We start from the raw sequence: 18518 nt of genomic DNA on the forward strand, positions 1-18518 counted from the left end.
GCACCCGTACAGCGTCAGACACAGTGAACCAGAGCACCTGTACAGCGTCAGACACAGTGAACCAGAGCACCTGTACAGCGTCAGAGTGAACCAGAGCACCTGTACAGTGTCAGACACAGTGAACCAGAGCACCTGTACAGCGTCAGACACAGTGAACCAGAGCACCTGTACAGCGTCAGACACAGTGAACCAGAGCACCTGTACAGCGTCAGAGTGAACCAGAGCACCTGTACAGTGTCAGACACAGTGAACCAGAGCACCTGTACAGCGTCAGACACAGTGAACCAGAGCACCTGTACAGCGTCAGACACAGTGAACCAGAGCACCTGTACAGCGTCAGTGAACCAGATCACCTGTACAGCGTCAGACACAGTGAACCAGAGCACCTGTACAGCGTCAGACACAGTGAACCAGAGCACCTGTACAGCGTCAGACACAGTGAACCAGAGCACCTGTACAGTGTCAAAGTGAACCAGAGCACCTGTACAGCGTCAGACACAGTGAACCAGAGCACCTGTACAGCGTCAGAGTGAACCAGAGCACCTGTACAGCGTCAGTGAACCAGATCACCTGTACAGCGTCAGACACAGTGAACCAGAGCACCTGTACAGCGTCAGAGTGAACCAGAGCACCTGTACAGCGTCAGAGTGAACCAGAGCACCTGTACAGCGTCAGAGACTCAGAGTGAACCAGAAGAGCACCTGTACAGCGTCAGACACAGTGAACCAGAGCACCTGTACAGCGTCAGACACAGTGAACCAGAGCACCTGTACAGCGTCAGACACAGTGAACCAGAGCACCTGTACAGCGTCAGACACAGTGAACCAGAGCACCTGTACAGCGTCAGAGTGAACCAGAGCACCTGTACAGCGTCAGAGTGAACCAGAGCACCTGTACAGCGTCAGACACAGTGAACCAGAGCACCTGTACAGCGTCAGACACAGTGAACCAGAGCACCTGTACAGCGTCAGACACAGTGAACCAGAGCACCTGTACAGCGTCAGAGTGAACCAGAGCACCTGTACAGCGTCAGAGTGGGTGAAGAGGTGACACACCCACCTCGTGCATCTCCGTGATGCGGCCCGTGTAGAAGAGGATGCGCTCCGAGAGCGTGGTCTTGCCAGAGTCGATGTGCGCCGATATGCCGATGTTTCTGATCCGCTCCAGTGGCACGGGTGTGCCGGCGCCGGCCTGGGAGGCCCACCGCACCCCGGCCGGCCGCCGCAGCTGGCAGCACAGACAGGCAGCCTCAGCAACAACGACTAGCTCACTAGACTAGTTCACTACAGCTTCTCCAACCTCCAGTTGAACTTCTTGGTATTTGTCAAGATAAGGTCCGAACTACAAGTGTGACGATGTTGATAAGAATATGTAGCAGCAGAAATTTTAGGTTGTACGTTTTTAACCCTCGCCCGTAAACGGTGTTTTGCCACCTTCGCCCATGCAGGGGGGGGGGGTTGGTGCGACCCCCCCTGGCGTTTGAAAACGGAGCGTCGTAGAGCTTAGCGGAAAAGACCAACGGATTGCTCTCAACGAGATCTCGCGATTGGTGGTATATTTTTTGGTCCTAGGTCAACATTTGACCTACTTATGACCGGTCAAAGGTCAAATTTTCGGAAAAATCTAACTTTTTCAGATTTCCGCGCCGATTGCGGCAAAACGGTAAGAGATATCGACTTGAAACCTTCACTATCGTAATCCTTGATCAATTCTCTATCGTTTGGTGTGTATTTCGATGTCATAACTCTAAAAATGATGCGTTGGGAGCATCGGAAGTCTGCAAGGTCATTTGTGCATTGGGTCACGTCAGGCGTGTGACGTCAGTGTCACTGACCTGACCCTGACCCAAAATGAACTACAAGAAACAACCGACGATGCCTGAAATGGATAGCAAATTCGAATTCAGGGCATCAAAATACCCCGAAAAGGCATACAAGTGCAAAAAGTCATTACAGGTCAACCGAGGTCACTGACCTTACCTTGACTTTAAGTAACCTTCAAAATGTCAACAGACATTGTGCCAATGTCAAATCAGCCAGTTGTGATTCTAAAACAATCCATCAGTGTGTCAGGTCAGTCGGCATTTATACCAATGTGAAGCAATCTCCAATTTAGCGTAAATCTGGCCGGAGGTTGTTCCCTTTATGACGTCATAACTCCGTGACCTGACATGACCTTGACAAAAAAATACCAAAAGTTGCGCAAAGGATGCCCCAAAGGGTACTGAAAATTTGAGCAGGCTATCTGAAACGGTTCGGCGTGTAGCTAAGAAAAACGTCAGGGGGGGGGTTGCACCAACCCCCCTCCCCCTACATGGGCGAGGGTTAAGTTGTAAGTTTTTAGGTTGTATGTTGTGCTAGGTTGTAGGTTGGTAGGTTGGTAGGTTGGTAGCCAGTAGGGTTGTAGGTTGTTTTGTTGTAAGTTTGTAGGTTGCAGGTGGGTGACGGCACGTGATCGCCGGAGGCAGTAGGTGTAAAAATACCTATTTTCGTCATTTAATGCTCAATGTATTCACTGCGACTTTTTACAAGACCTTCTCCTCGTCGCTATTTCTCACTTTCAACTGCTGAGCTCCAAATGATGACTATACCCTAATGCAAAATAAGATGAATGGAGCAAGCAATTAACTAGTTAGTAAGCCCAAAAAACATAAAGAAAATGGTTAAAAACACTTCTTTTGAAGGAGATGAAAGGAACGATTTCAGAGGCTTACAGAATATGTTTCAGATATGACACGCCAAGTAAAATGATGCACAAACACACAGTAGCGGCGGAACACCTTCAATTACGGGGGGGGGGGGGCACTGCCGACATTTGGTCCCATTCTTCCCATGCAACACCCATAGGGCTAGTGTTAAAATGTATGCAAACACAGTTCAAAAGTATGGACAGCAACTCCGCAAGCACTTGTTGACGAATGAGAAGCGTATATACTGTGGCCGTATTATTATCTGGATTATTTGGCAGCTGGCGCCGCATGGTGGCGCTAGCAGAGCTTGTTAATATCAATGCTAGATATAAATGACTAAATAGGGGAGACCCGGGAGGGCCGGTTTTGTGAAATGACAATTTTCTTCCAGTGGGCAGTTGCTGGACCTGGGTTTTCACTCTGTGTACGTGAACTTGCCTTTCGCCTGTAAAGTGTGCCTGATATTAGGCATCATTCTGGGATCAACTATTTTGTCTCGAGATAACCTTTAATAAATCATGCGCTTTTTCGATCCATCAAAATACACCGGGAGGTATGGACCATGGCCCGGGAGGTATGGACCGGTGTCATGTTTCATATTCTTTTATCGACATTGAGCAAAATACTCGTAGCTGGGATCTACCTTGAGCTCTCTTAGAGCCCAGGTACCGCATAAGCGGCCAACAGCTTGCTTCGTGAAGGTCACTTGGGCAGATATTTATTTTGGTAAACTTAATCATGTTCCATGAAATAAGACAAATAATATTGTTCTGTTCGAACGCAATTTGTATTTAAATTTTCGACTTTGTGCGACCAAAATAAAACTTATTGAAGAGGACATTCAATGAAAGCATCATTTTATTGATTTAGGATCACTGGGGGGGGGGGGGGGTGGCCCGAACCTCCCGGTTAGGACGCCAGAATGCGCGTAACATCTCAGCTCATCATCTTGCAAGAAAACTTCAAATTGTCTACCCAGTCTTAATTTAAATGTTTGAAACTGTATGTTAGCGATGGTCTGACAAAATAAAACGAGCCTGGTTCACATAAATCACGAATTTTCCGTATGTTCCGTATTTTACTCGAAGGGGGCAAAAACACTTTATCACCGCTCATTGCCAAAGTAGATTGAGGAAGATTTTGGAAATCACGTGGATTGTATAAAGAAATGGCTGCTACCAGTTTACGCGGTCAAAAGTGTAAGAATATCCATCACTTCTTCAAAACTGCGATGGCCCAGGCCCATACCTCCCGGGGGCCCATGCCTCCCGGGTCTCCCCTATCTATCCCCTATCTATCTATCTAAGGTCAGGTCAATTTCGCGACCTCCCCATTATAAGTCAATGGGGGGAAAAATCAACTCCCTGTTTTTACCACTAAAACGGGTCGGAATGGCCCCATATACCATACATGACTTAATATACGATCAACCTTCACTACCTTGAGGTCTGTTTTGCTGTTGGGCAGCTGTAAGGTCATGTGACGTCATCAAAGGTCACCAAAGGTTTTTGGCCAATAACTCCGTACAGGAACACGATACAGCCGCGCGGATGGTCTCATTGTGTTCAGCTCGACAAGACGCATCGAATGATATACATGATGACCTCGAGGTCACGTGACCTGAAGTCAACCTTTGACCTTGACCATTCGAGGTCAACATATATATCATTCGATGCGGATTGACGAGGGGATCACGATGATGTCCTTAGTTTGTTCCTATCTTGACTAATTCGAAAGTTATTCGAGAAAAACTCTCCATATCTAGCGCCGCCATTTGGACTTTTTCGACCCCTGTGACGTCATCTTTGACCTGACCTGAAAATGACCTTTGTAAAAATTGTAGACCTTGTCCGTGCGTATCCGATGCCGTTTACCGCTTGTCGCTATCTTGCTTCGTTCTCGAGATCTCAGGTTGGGCGGTCATCCGCCCCCCGCCCCCCCCCCCCCCGTCGGTGCGAAGTTGGCGCAGACCCCCGTCGGTGCGCGGGTTAAGTTTTTCAGGTTGCAAATGGAAACGTAGCGCTGTTCGGCAGCCGGCTATCTTGTGTGCCGGGTATGACGCATTCCGCGAGCCGACGTCACGGGTGATGACGTCGGCTCGCGCGCGAGCCGAGCGCCAACGACAAACTAACGGGAACACGCGGGCAGCCTCGGGACATAAACCGCGGAGTAGCATATTGAGCGAGTCTTATAAGGAAAATTCATATACCAGTAAAACGCCTTTTGAGCGAAGAACGAGCGAGCGAGATAGTGAGCCCTGCACGTGCGGAAGGGCGAGAGGGTGCTTCCAACGGGCTTGTGCAAAGCACCCTTCTAACCGGTCGCTAGCGGTGTGCCAAATTTGAACGCAATCGGCCCAGCCGTTCCTGAGATCTGGAAGCGGCATTCTGCACGTGCGCACGTGCAAACGGGGTCCAAAATGACTTTTGCACGGCACCCTACTAACTGGTCCCCAACCGTGTACCAAATTTGAGCGCAATCGGCCCAGCCGTTCTCGAGATCTGGAAACGCCCCCTGCACGTGCGCACGTGCAGTAGCACCCTAACCGCAACACATGGGAATGCATTGCCTGGTGGCTGCCTACCTGTATGCCAAGTTTCAGCGAAATCGCCCCAGTAATTACCGAGTTACTGAAATGGGAACGAATTTGGCACCTCTTATTGTTGTATTTTGCACGTGCACTGGGGGTGACCCACATACATCGAGAGTATCCTATTTTGGGTAGAAAGGATGCTGCTACCCTACAAAAATTACCGCAAGTCAATCGCCCAAGCGGCTGCTGAGATATGAGCCTCTCAAAATCACTACTTTTGCAAAACAGCTTGAACACCCTTGACTTTTCACGTGGCACGTGCCACGACGGTCACTGAGATGTATCAAAAGTAGTCAATTACGGGGTAGAAGGGATGGGGCTACCCAACAAAAAAGACCGCAGGCCAATCGGTCCAGCGGTTGCTGAGATATAAGCCTCTCAAAAGCGTTACAGGCCGGGCCGGGCCGGGCCGGGCCGGGCCGCTCATACTGAGATTTTTCCGTTATATTGAAAAGACTCACTTCGCTCGCTGCGCTCGCTCGCTCGTAATTATCGTTTCTCAAATGATAATCAGGGTGTCTCTTACCTTTATACCACTTCAGTTGCCAAATACCCGTCATTTATTGGAACGAAAGAATCTTCAGTTATTATCAATGCAATAGACCGAAGATTTGTGAATTAAAACTCCTACTAACAGATAAAAAATAACTTAATTTATTCCAACAAGTTTCATCACATTCACAACCAAAAATCTCACTTTTACACGCATCTTTCATAATACCTAAAGCATACTAACACGCTACTTTTGTCAAATGCGGCGGCGAGTGGCGCGCTGCTAGCGCTCTTTTTTGATCGCAAAGACCCTGCAAGCGCACGAGAACACTACCTCACGTCCGGGGGGCACAGGTATACCTATCAATCAGTGGCGCAGCCAGGGGGGGTCAGAGGGTCAGCTGACCCCCCCGAAATTTCTGTCAGGGGCCCGTTCGAGAGAGAGAGAGAGAGAGAGAGAGAGAGAGAGAGAGAGAGAGAGAGAGAGAGAGGGAGAGGGAGGAGAGAGGTCCTAATCTAACCGGACGAGAGAACTGGCCCGGGCCCCTGGGAGAACGGGCCCGGGCCCCCCGGTTGGACGGGGCCCGGACTCCCGGTTGGATGGGGCCCGGACCCCCGGGAGAACGGGCCCGGGCCCCCGGGAGAACTGGCCCGGGCCCCTTGGAGAACGGGCCCGGGCCCCCCGTGGATGGGTCCGGGGCCCCGGGAGAACGGGCCCCGTGTGGACGGGGCCAGGACCCCCGGTTGGATGGGGCCCGGGCCCCCGGGAGAACTGGCTCGGGCCCCTGGGAGAACTGGCCCGGACCCCCTGGGTGGATGGGGCCCGGGCCCCCGTGGATGGGTCCGGGTCCCCGGGAGAACGGGCCCGGGCCTCCCGGAGAACGGGCCCAGGCCCCCGGGAGAACTGGCCCGGGCCCCCGGGAGAACGGGCCCCGGGCCCCGGGTGGACGGGGCCCGGACCCCCGGGAGAACGGGGCCCGGGCCCCCGGATTGATGGGACCCGGGCCCCCTAGTGGACGGGGCCCGTAGCCCCAGGTGGACGTGGCCCGGGCCCCCGTGTGGATAGGGCCCGGGCCCCCGGTTGAATGGGGCCCGCTAGGGTGACCCGCTTGCTCCGCAACGCGAATAAGAGTTATTTTTGATCGGTGGGCGTTTGGTTGGTCTTATGTCCGTGGGTTATGTATCCATTTCGGTCGATTGCTTTTTGACGGCTAAGCATTTTGGTTTGGGAAAAAAATATCCATCGCATCGAGGTGCTGGTGTCTGATAAGCATGCGTTCTACTATAGAACATGTCATGTGTAGTTTATAACAAAGGTTGACGTAGGCTATGGAAAAATGAAAGCCATCGATGAGTTACTATGTAGAGGTTTGAAACATTTATATTTTTAAGAATACTGCTGCTCGTCATGCAAAAGCGATGGTTGCGGGATTTTGGACAAAATTGAATGCTCTTTCCAACTATGCCTTTTCAACTGTCAAACGTACCAGGTTATGCAGCAAAACCCGTGTAATTAAGTAAGTCATTAACAAATACCATTTTCTACAGTGATTTGTTCCGCCTTGTTTTTGATCAATTAGCTTTTCACAATTTTTCCATGCGAGGCTGTGCATTTCTTTTGCCAACAGGCGCTGTTAGAACCAGCTCCGTCAGTCACCAGAAAATAGCATTAAGTCCCAAATCTGTCCGAAACGTCAATTTTCCAGCATAAGTGCCCTCACGGGTGCACGTGGCGCGTGCCATCCCTGCACCGCACACCATTCGATAGCCCGTTCGATTGTCTACACGATACTGTGTTCCCCGTGCCGATCGGGCCCACGGTTACCGAGACATACTGCACGGGGACCGGACCAGTGTCGGGCAAATTTAGCCATTTTCGCACGATTTTGCAAGCCGATTTATGCATGTATTGTAAAGTCTATGACGCGAATTTGCACTTTTTAAGCACGCGCCATGTGCTCGCTATCGATCCGATCGAGCTGAGACCCTCAAAGGCACGTTGCCTATCCTTGATCTATAAATCGCGCAAATTTCAGCGCACTAGGCGCAACGGTCTGGCCTGTACCCCGCGCTAAGTAACACCTGCCGGGACCTCGATAGCAGACAGTGAATCTACGTCACCACATCACCACACCACAACAAACCCGGCCCAAAGGCAATACATGTCCCATATGAGCGCGTTAACCCTCGCCGGCACAGGCCATTCCTGAGCCATTTTGCGTCTTTCGACGGCACAAGGGGGAGGGTGGTACGACCCCCCCCCCCCGCGTTTGGCCCATGATCGAGCTAGAGCTTCGCAGAAAAATCGAACGTGCTGCCCATGACGAGAGTAAGCCGATGATACTCAATTTTAAGGTTCTTGGTCATTGGTTGACCTTCCAGGCCAGGTCAATGACCCAAAAATCGGCAAAATCGGGACCTGTTAGAACGTCGTAAAGTGTGGCTGCTATAGGGTTTTTCGGGGTGCTGATCACGAATAGTTATCATGTTAGTTTTGATCACAGATGGTGTCTTTATGCATTTAGGTCAGGTCGGGTCAGGTCAGGTCAGGTCAACCAGTAGGAGTCCTGCCGGGTATTTGTAGTACCTACGTGTCAGCCGCCTCTAGCAGCTTCGTAACATGTTATGAAGGCACCAAAACTACTTCGTGAATGTTCAAATGGTTGCTAAATTCGGATTCAGCTCCAAAAACTAGCCTAGAAACATGTATAATTCGAAAAAGTACCGGGGTCATCATAGGTCAATGACCTGACCTGACCTTCAGGTGACCTTGCCACCCACCCTAATGCATGGGAGCAGCATCAACTCACATGTTTGAACGCTTGAAATCACGAAAAGACTGCAAACACGCGGCTAATGCGAGCCGGCATATGCCGAATCGCGATTCTGGCCAAACATGGTCTCGAAAAGTAGGTCACAGGTCAAAGGTCATTTGAGTCAGAGTCATGCAATTTCTAGGGTAGGTGTAAAACTGATCAACGCGAGGGTACTCAATGTGTTGTCGCGATCGGCCGCTTTTTACGCGAGTTATTCGCGAAAACCCTTAGGGGGTTGCATCATCCCCTCCCCCTGTGCCGGCGAGTGTTAAAACTTCTTGTGAGCGAATTCACGTAATGAAGAAGGATAAAGGCACAATCTTCTACAGCAGCCAATAGATGACTTAGGACAGGCACATAGGACTACTTAAATATTGTCCGATAGAGGCAGGCAACAGCTCCGTTTGCATATATGCTATGCATATTGCGGAAGGGGCACATTTTGACCTCGAAAGATACGAATTCATACCTCATAGTAACATATTTCTGTCATGGTCAATTCGCGTAGAAATTGAACACCGGGTGATTACCGAGCTATTGTTCTATCAAAATTTTCCGATTCAAACTCGCTCAGGGTTATCGTATAGGTAAAGGGGGGCCCGCTCAGCAGAATGCGTATGAAATATGGAAAGATTTTGAAAAATGGGTGGGGGCCCGCACACTAGGGGGCCCGCTTTGGAGGCGATGACCCCCCCCGAAACGAAATCCTGGCTGCGCCACTGCTATCAATATGAAAAACTGCAGTGACCTAACACTTTTTCACTTCTCATTGGTCAATAGCATTAGCCCCTTGCCGGGGTAATGTGCACGTATGTGAGCGCGGGCTAGCACGCTAGCCGGCCGCTGATCAGGGCTAAGTTTGTTAGTTGCAAGCAAGGCCGTATATAGCACGGTGACTATAAATATATATACCTATAGGAGGTACAGGTCTCGCAGGTTTTAGCGGTAGGTTTTGCACCTAGAAAATTTAGTGTAGGGGAAGTTGGGGGAACGCCGAATACTCTTTTTCTGACGCCCGTAGCACACAAGGTAGACAACATAGGCTATTCTTGTTGGCGTCATTCGAGAGGCCAGTCTTTTGCCTTTCAAACATACCAGGCGCATTTGATGAATTCGCATACCGTTAAGCGCACAAACTAGAAATATCAAAGAAGTGACTTTTTCGGCGTTGCCCCGGACTGCGGGAAAGCCGAAAATGGGAGAAATGATCTACGGGGAATGCCGAAATTGATGTTTTGCCATTTTATCTCAAACTTTATCCAGAATTCATCAAAGCTGACATGGGTTTTAAGAGCTTGAGGACGCTTGGTGCACACTGGAAGTTATAATTGTGTGATATAATAAGAAAAGGCCAGGTAAATCATTCCTTAGAGGTAACAGGCCGTTGTGTCGGTTGAAAGTGTAATTTGTGTGACTAAAAATACGCGTTGCTATTTTACAGCAGTTAAGTCCACGTAGAGTGCTTTAACGTGCGTAATTGCACGTTTTCGGCATTACCCCAGCCAGCCATACTTTTATTTGCAGGCCCATAACTTTTCAACGTGCTGTATAAATTTCAAATAGGCAGCACACTTATGCAAAGACATGCTGAAGATTACTTGACCGCATTGGCCAGACAAACGGTAGCATAATGAGTAAGAAATGCAGCTTCAAAGGCGCATGTAGTACAAGGGAAACGTACCTTGAAAACGCTCTTGGCGCCCTCACAGCCGAAGTATTCCGAATGACGACTCGTAACAAACATGCAATAATTGTAGTCACTTAAGCTTCAGAACATCACTGACATGTGGCATCCATGTCGTACGGTTTTCGAAATATCTTAAATTTCGGCTTTGCCCCAACTCCGGCATTGCCCCAACTTCCCCTACTTCAGGCTATATCTTCGTCGTCTTAAGCTTTTAAGTGTTGAAGATGCGATCGACTTGTTGGGTAACAAGCCTGCCATGATCGTGTAAAATGGCTTCATCGTAGATCGATTAGTTTCTGAGATATAACCGGAAATGTAAAAGTGCAAAACCTACCGCTTAATCTCGCGAGACCTGTACCTATAGGTATACCTATAGGTATACCTATAGGAGGTAGAACGGTTAGCCGTTTGTTTACATCGGTGACCTTGACAGATGACGTCAGCGGGTGTCTACCAATCTTTGCCAATATTTATCTTCGAGGATTGTATCCTCTAAGGCAGTTTGACATTAGCCTTTAGGCTCCCTTAGAGCCTAAACAAGGTAATTTACTGCACAGCAAAGTCTTAAAAATCGACAAAACCTTGACACCCCGTGACGTCATCTGTCTCCTGAGCCCTCCCTATGTGGCAGCATAGAACCGTAACCCCCTGGTTGCAAGTACCATTGAATCAGTTTCTGTTAACAAATCAAACAAAAACACCTCAGTACAAACATGTTTCAAGCATAAACCCGAGGGCAGCGCTTTTCGAGGAGCGCTGTGGCCCGAAGGTTTGGACTTTGAATTGTGAAAAAACGCCCGCCCGCCGCAAAACGCAAACACCGCAAAACGCGGAAAACGCACGCCCGAAACGCCAACGCAAACGTCGCAGACAAAAACAATAAACAAACGCACGCCTGCCGCAAACCGCAAAAAAACGCAAAAAAATAAAACCGCCCGCGTCGCACGCCCGCTATCCGCCAACCGAAAAAGCCTAAAAACGCCCGCCCGCCGCCAAAAGCAAACACCGCAAAAAAAAAAGAAACAAAAAAAACGGCCGCCAACCGCAAACAAATTTAACACCGCAAACGACGCAAAAAAAAACAAAACCGCCTGCATCGCCCGCCCACCCGCCGCCAAACACAAACACCGCAAAAAAAAACACAAAACGCCCACCCGCCGCAAAACGCAAAACACCGCATATCCCGCAAAACGCACGCCCGAAACGCCAACGCAACGACTGGCATACCGCTAGGATTCCAGAGATTCAGCAGCTTTTTGGTTATTTTCACAAATCAAAAAATCTCTGCAAAAATCTCCTAGATGGAAGCGCCCAACTAAAAAACGGATGGCACGTGCGTGTTCCTCGCCCCCAACTTCCTTCAGGTCAATCGTCATTTAGGTCACCTAACGCATTGACGACCGGCTGGGTGGACTAAACATTGCGCCAAGACACGTAGGTAATTGTCAGAGAATCCTCAGAATGGTGGATCCCAAAAGTTTGGAACTATCACTTTGACCCACTGGACAACACCTTAAACAGTTGCCGACCAGATGACACCCATTGTTTGGTCACCCACGTCGTAGTCTGCTTCGCGGGTGTGCCGAAATGACCTAAAATCCCAATTTCCGGTGTGCAGGGTCATTTTCAACGGCACGTGGCACGTGGTTCTGGACTTTTCCGGCCACTTTGCGACGTACCCATGGGTAGTGCACCGAATGGTGGTTGATCCGCATGGAAGAAAATGGGGGTCGTTTGAATCGTTTTCAAGCAATCTGCCGCGGAACGCATTTTTTTCATTTCCCCCATTGGCTTAGCATGGGAATTTTCAAAGTCACGTGGCACGTGCACCACATTGTCCGCGGAGGAGAGACCCATACCAGAACCTAGATCACCTGGCCCACTAGAAATCCTGAAAAAATAAGAACTTTTGAAACAGCCGTTTTCTCGAGCATCAAGCTGTACTGATCTCAGGCAGCTTTTGCCAAATTGTCAGGGAACTCAGATTTGTTTTTCAATAGAAAAACACAATTCTAAAGAATAGTGTTTTAACTATTGACAACAAACCTTCGGTTATCAAGGTTTATGAAATCATAAGGGGAAAAGCTCAGCTAACAACCACGTGACTGCAAGTGTGGCTTGAAGAATCTTTAGTCAAAAGTTGTCAATCAGGTTAACTCAGTTGGGGAAACTACGAGGCGAAGATCCAAAAATGGATCGGTCCATAAATATACTTTTGATGACCACATGTGGGCATAAATGCAGCCCTCGCTACTACGTGTGAAAAACGGTACCTATAACTTGCCGGTACTTGCGGTATCGCGTCCACTTATCGGGGAGAAAAGGCTTCCATTTTCCACTAGGAATTAATGCGATTCGATTAAATTCGACGAATTCACTCGAAAATGGCGATAGAAAAACAGCTTTTCTGCAAGTTCTGGGCGTCAGAATCAGCTGGCCATTCCATAAATGGATCGGCATTTTGAAAGAAAATTGTTATTAGATTTAATTTCATTATAATAAATAAAGATATTGAATATCTAAATGAAAATTTAACCACAATTGGAACACCATATGCAAAATAACCAAAATAATGACAATTTAAAACCATGGTGGTGCTTACATTTTTTGGCGCGTCTGTTTCAATCCGCCATATTTGCCAATCACTGTTTGACCTTGTAATGTAACTCTGTGATTTAGAACCGCCAGTGTATTGTGCACCGAATGAGTGTAGGCCTTGTGTGGTTAAAAAAAACATTCTAAGCCTTATTCTTTCATTTGAACGCTAGGATGCATGGAAAAGATGAAGTTTTCTGATTTTATGACCATATATGGTCATCGCCCCGCCCACTCCGGCTGTTGATTGGCTGATCAATTTTTGGGTCTTCGCCTCGTAGTTTCCCCAACTGAACGGAACTGGATGACACATTTGTCTTACTGCACATGAGCTTCTTTATCATTATAGCATGATGTCTAGGTACCGTAAACCGGGGTGACTTTGTATTTTCTTTCTTTGTATTTCTTATAATCTTAAAAAGTCCGCCGTCGGGGTTACGCCCAAAAACGGTTATTGCGGCGCCGTCGATTGACGCACGAGGGTGAAATTTTCACCACTCGTGGGTCACGTGATTCAACAGGTCGTATTAAATTTTGGGCACGATGCGGCCGGGGGTTCGCCCGTGGCGCGTGCTCATGTGCGCCATAGGGTTAGCATTAAAAACGACAAAAACAGGCTATTACTCGGAAACAGTAAGGGCTGCGGGGGTGAAATTTTCACGCCAAGTCGAGCGCGTGCACTCATTTGTCGTATTAAATTTTCAAGGGTGTGGTATATAGTATAACGGTATATAGTGGTCTATGCTTTCACTTACTTCCATTGGCTTTCGCTTAAATACTATGGTGTTTCAATCTCAATAAGGGTGGTAAGAATGACACTTCTTTTTTATCTCGCATAAATTAATACGAAAGAAATTACTTTATCCTAAGTTACTGGATCAATCGATCAGATTTAAACCCATAGTAAATATAAGATTTTCGACAAAACTACTGCGTTAACCCGCGCCCTGGTGGGGTCTGTTTATAACGCGACCTGGGCCTCGTTTCATAAAGCGAGTCCGTAACTTACGCCGGTTTTTGGTCTTGTATTGTAAGTACATGTGAAGCGATGATGATAGTTTGAATCGTTGAATTTATTCATCTTGCAAGCAAGAACAGAAGGGAGAAGGGGAAATAAATTTATCTATTCACATGCGCTTGCAATACAAGCCCAAAAAAACGGCGTAAGTTACGGACTCGCTTTATGAAACGAGGCCCTGGTGGGGGGGGGGCTATTTTTTGCCCCCCCTCTCGTATCTCCGAAACTACTGGACGGATCCGCAAAATTCAAACGGCGTTCGATAGCCCTGTCAAATTTGTCGAAGGAAACCAAATTTCATTGACCTCGGGGTCACCGATGACGTCACAGGTCAGGTCAAAGGTGAAATGTTTCACCGTTCACGGGTCTTCTCGGGAATGCGCTATAACACCGAAGAAAACGCATTTTGTCGAGAATCAGCGATAGGGCATCAGTTGCCTAGTACATATGTTGCTATAAGAGGTCACTGATAATACCAGGTCAGGTCACAGGTCAGGTCACCAAGGGTCACAGGTCAGGTCACATGAACCTAACTTTAGGTACTAAGGTTGTGCGATGCATGTTTTATGGCTAATTTTTCATTTCAAACTCAATGGTGTTGGTTATAAGACTATCAGGTAAGGCTTAGGTCACTTTCTGGTGAAGGTCAGGTCAAGGTCAGGTCAAAAAAGGTCAAATTTTAAAGTTGATAGTTTTGCATATAATGATTATTGATTCGATGCAGCTCGTCACGGGGAGGCTAATGGTGGTCTTTGTTTTGCGCTACGGGGTCTAGAATTGCTAAAAATTGAGTTTGAAAATTTGACGTCATCAATTTTGAACAGTTTTTTCGCTAAAACTTCGCCAAAAAAAGAGGTATCAATCTGAAATTTGGTATGTGGATAGAAGGCGGTAAGAACTATCACATATATTCCGTTTTTTTGCGAAATTCAAAAAAAAACTTTTTGGATTTTTCGGCTATTATATTTAAAAAATATATTTTTTGATTTTTGGGGGTCAAAATCCAAATATTTCAAAAATCCGAGATAACAGTTTTGTAGCCCTGTCAATTCTACAGCTTTTATGTCTTAATCGTTTTTCTGTATTTGCAAAGCTATAGGCCTGACAGCTCTTCCTGCGAAACCCTTTTTTGAGTCGAAAACGGCAGAACATGACGTCACTCTGACGTCAATTTCGGCCAACCTATCATAGCCTTTGGAAAAATTTTTGGTCACAACGTGTAAAATTGATGTCCGGGAGGGTACTGAAAGTTTGGTGACGATCGGCGCAGCGGTTCTGGAGATATATCGAAAAGTCTGGAGGGGGGGGGCAAAAAATAGCCCCCCCCCACCATGGCGCGGGTTAACATTGTTCTGTGTTGTTATTCACAGCATTATTTCATACATTTATTCTGTTCCGTTCCATGATCGTAAATTATTCTCCAATACGTTCTGATAACAATGCAAGCAGTGGCGCTCAGCCTTTAGATTGGCTACGTCTATCTTTTCGTCGAGAATAAAACGGTTCCAAGGGTGATCCGGCCACCGAGGGATCGGCCGGGCCGGTCAAGTTCTCCACTCGTGCTCGCAGACGGCCCGTGCCCCCGGGCGACAGCCGCAGCGGGGTGGAAAGAGTAAGGGAGAGCGGCACCCCACGCGACCTGACCGGTCACTCTCTCCTGGCTCACTGCCGTCACGTGCTCTGGGGCTCTCAAACCACCGAGCTCTCGACCCTTATATCGGGGTTACATGAGCACAGTAAATACGTATTTAGCCGCTAATTCGAATTAGGAAAGCATTACCGACTCATGTAGCCACCTGCTAGTACGAATCGGCGATCCGATCCGCGGTTACATGAGCAAAGCAAATACGTATCACGATCGGATTCACCGCTAATGCGAATCAGGAGCGTACTACCGACTAATGTAGGGGAGAGTGGGGCAAAGCGGCCACCCGGGGCAAAGCGGCCATCCATCGTTTTAGCCCTCCACAGCTGGCGTCAGTTCCAATTTATGATTTCCAATTATACATCTCTTTGCGGTCGTTCGAATGAGCCAGACCGGGGTTTCAGGCCCATCGCCATTGTTCTGTGAAGCACGGAAAAGCATTTCTTGCCAGGTTACCAATTATGTTTACAATTTTTAAATGTTATTTTATTCCATAACCGTTTGGAATTTTTATAAGCGTTTTTGTCCATGCATTGCGTGGTTATCGTACATGCCTTCTACCAATTTTAATGCTTTTAACCCCACTAATAGCTGAGCTGGAATAATTTTGTCTCGGACGGTATGCGCGGGGCAAAGCGGCCGGGGCAAAGTGGCCAGCCCCCAATTGGCCATAAGTTGTTTCCATCTGGATAAAAACATTATTTATATTCAAATGTGTCGTCATGCATTCATCTTGGCCACTTTTCGGTTATATGAGTTACCAAATTATGCAATTAAATGTTTTTCCAAGAAAATTCTTTCTTTGTTTAGCAATAGGTGGGAAGATAACAAAGTAAACATCCATCTTCCCTTAAACCTTGTCACCAACAAATACCCTAGTCGTGCATGAGGCAACTATTCTGTTTCTCATATCGGTACTTGAGAAGTCGCCAGTGGCCGCTTTGCCTCAGGGATGGGGCAAAGTGGCCAATATGCTATAGGTTTAAAGTTTTGTCAATATCTCCCATATGTGAACGCCTTTGGAAATGAAACGCAGTTGGAATAAAAGACAATTTAATAGGGATCACATTGGTATAGAAAGAATCTTTCGAAGTTTAAAAATCAAGCGTCGGCATCGTTAGAAACGTTAGGGTGGCCGCTTTGCCCCACTCTCCCCTATCCACCTGCTAATACGAATCGGCGGTCCGAACAAAATCCGCTGGGAAAGAGGCTTAGAAGCGAATAGGACCAAGATACGTATTAGCCCGGTTCTGACTGCCGAAATCGATCGGAGCGGATGGTAAGCGTATGGTGATCGTATGGTGAGCGTGGCTGGCGGAAAAAGATGAAAATCTCTAGGCCCGATACGATCTGGTAACTGGTAGATCGTATCGTGCGGATCGTGCGTATCGTGTGGGAGTCTGCGTCCGCAATTACTGCCGGCGGTGATAGATAAGAACGAAATAAATACTTTTTACGCTTGAAGAGACGTTAAATGTAGTTTAAAACATGTCTCTAATTCAATAATTTAGTTTGAGTAGTCGGCTCTGACTATTCCGTGAAGTTAATCAACATTTCGGCTTGATTGGAGCAGCATGGCGGCGGAAACCATTCTCGGCCGTGGAGGGTACGCAATTTCGAAAATGCGTGGAAAAATAGAAAATCATGTCAAATTGTCCTGGAAAGTAACCTACAACCTAAAAGTGAGTATTGTGAATGCTGTGCATCGGTTTTCTTGAAAATCGGTTCGTTGAAATTGACAGAAATTCATTGGTAAGATATCTATGTACACCTCCAGTGTCGCCGGTAAATCGCCGGTCACCACGAGGCTTGCCGGCTCGGCAGAGCGCAGGCGCACAGATGACGTCATCTGAGGGAAGCGCGTTGATTGGCCGCCATGAACGGGACGAGATCTATAAAGAGGGAAATTAATACTTTTCAGACTTAAAAAGAGGTTAAATGTAGTTAAAAAATTTCTTAATTTAAGTATCAAATTAACATTATCGGGTAAGGCTTTTTCGTGCAATAAAATTAATACTTTGATGTAATTGACGCACCTGAACGAATCAATGATTTTTCGTATGGTATCTTCTAAGTGGAAGTACCTAATTTGATTATAAGTATGTCAATCAAGCTTATTTATTTATAGTCACCGTGATTTATTTAAAGTATGCTACTAATAAGATAAGTTATATCAAATATGTTAGCACAAACCTTCCACAAGACAGCAGCAAGGAAAGCTGCAGCACAGCGAGTTCCCCACACGATGTCAACTGTACGATACGATCAAGACAAAAGATAAACTCAATCCATCTTTCGACGGAACGCACTACGACGTACGATCTGCCGCTACCGAACCACGCGCACAGTCACGTTTTTTCCCGGTTCTCACTGCACACATACGATTACCATCGCGGCGATCGGGAAAGGGGCGCGCAGATCCCCATCCCATCACCATACGATCACGATACGATCACCATACGATCCACCAAACGATCGAAAAACGGCAGTCAGAACCGGGCTTTACAGTAACTATTTCTTTCCAAAAAGAAACATTAAAATGCAAAATAATAGGTATTTTTTCCATTTGCTTCTTTTGAAATAATAATTAAAAAAATATGTCGGTATTTTGTCAAGTTTTCATAAATAAATATAGTGAAAACCAAAAAGAAAATATCAAAGTACTTTCAGTTGAAACATTTTTCTGACAGCACTACAGACGAATCAAGAGAGGCAAGTGCTCAATGAGTCAAAGCAAGACAACTTTATCTTTAACTTTTTTTGTTAAGTTAATTGAGAATGTTTTGAGCAGATTAAATGCAAAAGACATAAGATATTAAGTTTTTAATTCAGTCACCTCTATTGCTACGGAAGTGCGCCACATTTGTATGCTATTCCGTTTGTAGTGCGCATTACCTTCCGTCAGGCCGAGAGCCAAACTGGATCCGTTTGACGTCACTGATACGAATTTGCTCATGTAGTCGGTGCACTGAACGCGTTCTTG

At 47.2% G+C, this 18518-nt stretch overlaps 1 protein-coding gene across 2 annotated transcripts in view; it reads right to left on the bottom strand.

The window, feature by feature from the left end:
* The window catches only part of LOC122377468 (elongation factor G, mitochondrial-like), a 94968-nt gene that overhangs the window by 55223 nt on the left and 21227 nt on the right, over nucleotides 1-18518 (bottom strand). For both annotated transcript variants that reach the window (XM_043357522.1, XM_043357523.1), the window contains exon 2: nucleotides 1060-1227. In XM_043357522.1, coding sequence (XP_043213457.1) covers nucleotides 1060-1227 — 168 coding nt within the window. The remainder of the gene's footprint in view (nucleotides 1-1059; nucleotides 1228-18518) is intronic.

The sequence above is a fragment of the Amphibalanus amphitrite genome, unplaced genomic scaffold (genome assembly GCF_019059575.1).
Source record: "Amphibalanus amphitrite isolate SeventyFive unplaced genomic scaffold, NRLGWU_Aamphi_draft 000045F_arrow, whole genome shotgun sequence".
Classification (NCBI taxonomy): Eukaryota; Metazoa; Arthropoda; class Thecostraca; order Balanomorpha; family Balanidae; genus Amphibalanus; species Amphibalanus amphitrite.